The sequence below is a fragment of the Oryx dammah genome, unplaced genomic scaffold (genome assembly GCF_014754425.2).
Source record: "Oryx dammah isolate SB20612 unplaced genomic scaffold, SCBI_Odam_1.1 HiC_scaffold_9, whole genome shotgun sequence".
NCBI classification, from domain to species: Eukaryota; Metazoa; Chordata; class Mammalia; order Artiodactyla; family Bovidae; genus Oryx; species Oryx dammah.
In genome coordinates this window covers 4,711,470-4,718,724 of record NW_024070193.1, presented here as the reverse complement: position 1 = coordinate 4,718,724, position 7,255 = coordinate 4,711,470, and the positions used below count along the sequence as shown (strand labels likewise).

General features: G+C 55.6%; 1 protein-coding gene across 1 annotated transcript; it reads right to left on the bottom strand.

Moving 5' to 3' along the window:
- Positions 1-1,666: 1,666 nt before the first annotated feature.
- TRH (thyrotropin releasing hormone) lies at positions 1,667-6,969 on the bottom strand. The gene is given in 5 exon segments (XM_040247267.1): positions 1,667-2,862; positions 3,710-3,928; positions 4,870-5,176; positions 5,178-5,445; positions 6,932-6,969. Coding segments are annotated over 5 exon segments (1,350 nt in total). The 3' UTR covers positions 1,667-2,344.
- Between the last annotated feature and the right edge of the window lie 286 nt (positions 6,970-7,255).

The window sequence follows — 7,255 nt, the reverse complement described above, 5'->3', positions numbered from 1 at the left end:
GGAAGAATCCACCTGCCAGTGCAGAAGACACGGGTTCGATCCCTGATCCAGGAAGACCCCATGGGCCGCAGAGCAACTGAGCCCATGCAGCACAATCACCAAGCCTGTACTCTAAAGCCAGGGGACTGCAGCTACTGAAGCTTGCACGCCCTAGACCCTGTGCTTCATAACAAGAGAAGCCACTGCAATGAGAAGCCTGCACAGCTCAAGAGTGGCCCCCGCTTGCCGCAACTAGAGAAAAGCCCTCAGAGCAGCAAAGACCTAGAGCAGCCAAAAATAATAAATACATTTTTTTAATTAGCAAAAAAACACAACAAAACAGTCTTGTGTATTTTTTTTTAAAAAGGACATGACAGGCAGCTTCTTGGGGCTGCACGGGCCTGACTGAGAAAGCACCTGCAAGCCCTGAGCCCCGGGAAGAGCTCTTTAAGTGGCCCATGTTACCTGTATTAGGGTGTCTGCTTTCCAGAGGGTCTCTGAGCAGAAGGTTTCCTGCCGGGGCCCCGCTTGCCCTGATGGTCCAGTGAAGAAGAGCCAGAGGGTCTAGAGGGAAGGCCAGCCCTACCTTCAGGCACCTAGGTGCCTAATCTCTGTGCTGGTTCCCTCATCAAAAATAGAAAAATCCATCAACATCTCAATAGTTCAGCAGACTTCTGCAGATATTAATGGAGATGACAAGTGTGAATGCATAAGCCCTGAGTTCCTCCAACCCCAGCCCACCCGAACTGTGGTTCCCTGAGGACAGGAACTGCGTCTCAGACTCCCTTCCAACCCTTCTTTCCCTCTCCAGGAAGGTGACCAAATGCTGTCTGCAGAAAAGCCAAATAGCCCATCCACCCACCAGAAAAGACGGTGTGTGACGCACAGTCTAAGACCCAGGGAAATTTCAGAGTTTCAATCAAAAGTGGGAAGGTGGCCATGAATGGGCCAAATTCAGCCCCAGACACGTCACTTGAGCTTTCTGTACGTTGGTTTCCTGGTTAGGAAACTTGGCCTAATCACAATAACACCTAGGATCATTGTGAAGATCAGAATTAATATGCGTAATATGCTTAAGAACTGCCTGACACATAGTACATGTTGGGTATATGTCACTATTATTATCATTATTTGATTCACAGGATGTCAAAGTTTTTGGATTGAAGTGCTGTCAGACGGCCTCTTCCATTTTTGCCCAAGTCCCCACCACTCCCTCTTGTCCCACACCCAGCCTGCCTCCCTGCTCAGCCCCTGGTTTGAGTTCGCAAACATAGCCTGGCCCTTTGTCATCACTGTGCCTGCCAGATGACACATGAACTCTTGGTTCCTGCCAAGAACGATGATGATTATAAAACTGGGCCAGCCCAGCCCTGTCACCAATCAGGCAAACTCAAGTCAGGGTCCTGAGCTGCCTCTCACACCCGTGGCTCTGCCCCAGCTAGCTGGGTATCTTCTGGCAAGTCCCTCCTCTTCTCCAGGCCTCAGTCTCCCCAGGTGTCAAACGGGCTCCAGAGCTCCCGTCCACCTCCCTGGAGCTTGTTCTGAGCTGAGGATGAGGGAGAGGACTTTTCACCCCTGCAAGGTCCCTGATTCCCTTCTCAGCAGAGCTGGGGAGCTCTCAGCCTGTCCCCTCTCAATGCTGTAAAGATAAATCCCACGCCAGCTGAGATATAACTGCAACCACCGATGTTATTCAGATGCAGGTTTTATTAGCACGAATAGGAGAAAGGTGCCTAGAAGGATACATACGAGCCGTGACTTCCAGGGTGATGTTTACAAATTCCTGCAAGTGTTTATTCCCACAGCCACCACACAACACAGCACCACCTACAACGTTTCTCCCAAGTGGAACACAGCTGTGGGGAGGGGCTCTTCCTAACCACAAAAGGATGCCCAAGAAGAGAACCTCGGTGCTGGGGGTGAAGTTTATACATGGCAAATCCTGGCACGTGGCAAGGGCTGGAAGCTGGATCTGGACATGCTGGCTTCAACTCCACCCACCCTCCTTGGTTGCTCACATCAATAGCACCCTGTTCCACTCTGGGGGTCCCTTAGAAGACACAGCATGCTCATCTTAGGGCTAGGGAGGGGAGCAGGCCTGCAGGGGTTGGGGAGAGGGACTCTGGGGTCTGTCGCCTCGCCAGTGATGCTGAATGGGGTGACACAGGGTTTGAACTCATCAGCTGGCTTTCTCAAGTCCCTGATATAGGCAAGCGAGGCCAAGAGTTTGACATATGTGTAAACTGGGGGCTCAGGAATATCGTCAGGCATCTAAAGAGGAGGGGAAAAGAGGGGTCACAGTGGGTAGGACACACAGGGCTCAAGACACTCTTAGACCACAAACTGAGTTTACAGGCTACCAGGCTCACTCCTCCAGGGGCTCGCTGGCCCAGGCTGCTCGCCGCCCAGGGTGCTGCCGCTTCTCTTCGGCCCCCTGCCCCCGGCTCAGGTCATCGAGGAGGCCCAACAGAAGGCTGGCTTGGCCACAGGGTCCCCGGGGTCCACACGGGCTCCCCAGGGCCCTCTTTCCAGGATGCTGGCGTTTCTCGGGCATCAGCTCTCCACCCTCGTCCTGCTCCTCCCCTGCCTCCTCCCAGCTCCTTTGGGGCCTGGGGTCCACCAGCCGTCTGCCTGGGTGCTGCCTCTTGGTGACAGCGTACCCAAGCCAGGAGGCGCGCCGGCCGGGATGCTGCCGCTTCTGCTGACCCGCGTCCACCGCCCATGCCGCCACATCGTCCCTCCGGCCGGGGTGCTGCCGTTTGCGGAGTCCCACGGCCCCTCCTTCTTCCTCTTCTCCTTCCACTCCCTCGTCTGCCTCCTCCTCCTCCCTTTTGCCAGGATGCTGACGCTTGGAGAACCAATCAGGTTGAAAGATCTGGGACTCTGGGGAAGGAAAGAGGTCAGTGAGGGACCCTATGACCCACAGATGCCCACTCCAGCCTTTCTTCCAGGCAAGACAGATTCCCACAGCATTCACCCAGATTCATGGCCTTGCACCTGCCTCTCAGGCCTCATAGACCCAGGTACACTCACACAGGTAGTCAAGAGCATGGCCTCTGGTTCCACTCCCCAGCTGTGTGACCATAAGCAACTCAATTTCTTTGAGCCTCAGTTTCCTTCTGAGTAAAATGGGGTAGGGAAGGGTAATAACAGTACCTGTCTGAGCCTTGGTGGTTTAGTCGCTAAGTCGTGTCCGACTCTTGAGACCCCATGGACCATAGCCCGCCAGGCTCCTCTCTCCATGGAATTCTCCAGGCAAAAATACTGGAGTGGGTTGCTATTTCCTTCTCCAGGGAATGTTCCCCACCCAGAGATTGAGCCTGGGTCTTCTGCACTGCAGATAGATTTAGGATCTGACACTTAGGAAGATCAAATCCTGCTACAAGGGGTTTCAAGTACTTAGAAGGGTGCTTGGCATACCGGTGTCTAGTATGAACAGGTGCCTAGTAATTCACACTGTAACACACAAAGAAACTCTCTCTCCCTGGCACAGACTCTTTCCCACAGAAGGTCTGCTCTCTGAAATATTCCCAGAACTGAGATGGAAAAGGAATCTGATCCCAGGAAGCAGTCAACTCACCACCTGCCGAAGGTGTGGCCAGGGGGAGTTTCTGAAAGGCAAGAGGCTGAATGGCTAAGTCGTTCCCTCCTCTGTGGCCGGGTGTCCCCTAACCCTCTCCGGCTGGCGTCCTTCTCCCAACCCGCACCCCCACGCAGTCCCAGCCCTCACCGGATACGCTGTCATCCTGGTCTTCTCGCAGTCGCTGGAGGTCTTCCCGGAGGAGGAGGAGGCGCTCTGCCTGCCGCAGGAGGTCTTCCAGGCCCTGTTGCTCAGATAGGTCCACCTCCTGCTGGGCCACATCCAGCTGTGCGCAGCCTCCAGGGACACTGGTCAGGGCCAGGCTCAAAGCCACGGCTAGCAGAAACCAAGGGCTGGGCATCTTGGCGTCTGGGGCAGGGAGACAGGAAGAGAAAAAAGGCACACCGCTGCGCTTCCGTCCCAGCCTGCTCTATGGCTGCTCTATGGAGGGGGGGATCAACCGTTCAAATGCCCTCCCGGGAGCAGGACCACATGCCACGTTTGGGCGAGGTCAGCTGGAGGACCTGCCTTGAGTCCTGGGCATCCTCAGCCCTAAGGATGCTTGGACAGCCTGCCCGCCCCCAGGTCTACCTGCGAGAGTCAGGGACCCCATCTCCACCACCACTTCTCAATGACAGAAGTGTAACCACCAAGATTGCGGCGCGGGCCCAACAGCCAGGACGCTAACCTGCAGCGTCGCAGGCTAAAATTCTCCCTCAAGGTTCCCAAAGCAATCTTTTTATTCCAACACGCCTTCTACAGCGTTCTGATTGCAACGCTGACTCTATTTCTAACGCTAAGATTTTAGGGCCAGGCTAGGAATCAAATTCTAACAGTAAGAGGCTAATTTCAATCGGCTAAATCCTATTTCTAGCTCCGAGACTGAGATTCTCAGGCTGAGGTCGGTTGCCACCGTGAACAGTCTGTAAGATCCGGATTCGAATTCTAACTCCCAGGCTCTCCCGCCGGTGCCCTGATTGCCCAGCGCAGCCCCCCGGCATCCTGGCGCGGACCTCCAGCTTGGGGAAGCCCGGCAGCGGTAGGATGCGAACCTCCCCGCGATGCGCGGCTCCAAAGGCCGGGCAGTGCGCGCCGGGAAGGACCGCCAGCCCTGTGCCCGCCCTGTGCCTCCGTCGGGACCCGGCCTGCGCCGTAGAAGACCCGGGGGTGGAAGCGCAGCGCCCCTCCCGGGCGCGCTCCGCGCTCCAAAGCCGCTTTTCTCCGCGGGGCGCATTGGAGGGCGGACAAAGCACCCCCCTTTCCCGGGCCCCGGACGCCGCCCGCGGGGAGAAGGGACCGAGAGTGGTTACCTGCCCGGCACGAGCTCCGCGGACCGGTCCTGGATCCTGGGCTCCGATCCGGAGATTCGGGGTCTGGGGTCGGCGGGTCAGGAGTGGAGGAGCGCTGGTAGGACCCGGGGCGCCGGTTGCCCTCCTCGCCGCCTGGCCGCTGCTTATATCTGCGCGAGGCGGCGGTGCGGGTGAGGTCAGCGCGGAGGGGTCGCGGCCGCCGGGAAGGGACGCTGACGGCAGCGGGCCCCGTGGGTACCCCGCCCGCTGGCCCGCCTGCCTGCCTGCTCCGCCGGAAATCTGGGGCGGGGGCGGCGGGGGCGGCGGGCGGAGGAGCGGGGGGAGGAGGCACGAGCCGCAGAATCGGATCCTGGAGCAGGGTGGTTTCTGCATCCAGCTTCGAAGGTCTGATGTCTAAGAGAACACCCAGCCGGGTAGGGGACAAAGGCAGAGATGCTGAGAGAATCGCACAGAGATGCGCACAGGACAGACTCGGAGATGGAGACGGAGGCTGAGAGATTCACAGAGAGATCAGAGCAGACCACGCCAGGGAGACTGAAAGACGCAGAGACGGTCAAGATGGGGAGGAGTTGGGGGCTGCGGGGGAGAGGGAGGGGGAGTGAGGGAGAGACCGAGAGAGGAAGAAAGTGGCCAAGTGGACCTGGGCTCTGATCTTGACTGTGTCGCCTCTGGAAAATGTCTCCCCCTCTCGGCCCAGTTTTCTCATCCCTATAGTGAGGGAAGGCCGCAGTTTCTAAAATTTCAAAACTGTAATGGACATGAGTTTGAGTAAACTCCGGGAGTTGGCGATGGACAGGGAAGCCTGGCCTCCTGCAGCCCATGGGGTCGCAACAAGTCGGACACGACTGAGCGACTGAACAGAACTGAACAGAACTGGCCTGTTGGGCTTCCCAGGTGGCGCTAATGATACAAGAATCCACCTGCCAATGCAGGAGACACCAGTTCGATCCCTGGGGCGGGAAGATCCCCTGGAGTGGGAAATGGCTACCCACTCCAGTATTCTTGCCTGGGAAATCCCATGGCCAGAGAAAAAACTCAGTAACCAACGTTTTACAGCCAGGAGAACTCAGGGAAATTATGGATTTATGGCTTCTCTTGAGAATCTCTTGGGAAACAGTGGGCTTGCATTTCCTCCTGACAACAGCTGCCCTGGGTCACCACACCCTCCACCAGTTTCTACTGTCTTCCCAGTGTGTTGCTCTGGTCATTGACCCCTGGATAGGAGGTTTTTTTGGATCTACCTACCCCAGGCAAAGGAAGTGAAGGGATAGAGGGAGCAGAAAAGCAACTATCCCAAGGAGCTTGTGCACCAATCATTCCCCAAGTCAGATGATGCCTTGGAGGAGAGCATTGTCACACTAGTCCTGGGAACAGCCTCCATAGTGAAAGAGTTAATGGGCACCCACAGTGTGCCAGGCTCCCTGATCCCTCCTGGAGATACAGAAGTGTGCCAGACATACTTAGAGGGAACCACATTTTAGGCAGAGGGAACAACATCAGTGAAGACTCGCCTACCTCTGGACAGCCTGGACATTATTCTGCCTCCCCATACAATAGTTCTTCAGGCTAAAACTTGGAGCACCTGTTGTATGTCTCAAGCCATGCTGGTGGTTTGGCAAGGGGAATCCAAGAGTGTTAGTTGTTACTCCTTTCCTTGGCAGAGCACCTAACTTTCCAGTCATGTTCACCACCTCAAGGCATCCGTACGTCCCCTTTACGTCAGCCTTACATCACAAGATAAGTGGGATAGGGACTATAAGTCCCACTTTACAGATAGGGACGTAGAGACTCAGAGAAGAGAAAGACTAGAGGTGGAAGGGAACTTTTAGATCACCAGCTATAGTCCGCTCCTCATTCTTGGGTGACGATGCTGAGGTCTGGAGAGGTAACCTGACCACCGTCCCAACTCCCAGACACACTTTGTGTCCCCAGGGTCAGATGGTTGGATGGCGGTGGATTACAAACCTGAAATTCCAGACTTGATCTCCCAACCAGACCCCAGGATTAGAAGAACTGCCATCCTAGCTAAGCATTAAATCAGACAGACACATAGACCTGTTACCTTTCATATACAGCAGTGGAGGTGTAAATCAATACCATCTCTTTGGGTGGCAACCTGAAAATTTAACACATGTGTACCTTCTGCAAGGCTTCTCAGGTGGTGCTAATAGTAAAGAACCTGCCAGCCAATGCAGAAGACGTAAGAGAGGCGGGTTTGATCCCTGGGTGGGGAAGATCTCAGGGCAGCAAGATTTACAGAAGCAGGAACTGGAAAAAGCCTGGTTGGCTGTCAATCAGGAGAGATCTGCTTGGATCCACTGGGGCCCATCTGGAACTGCAGGGCACTATGTCACTCTTAGCAGACGTGCAATAAGCTCCAGGATAT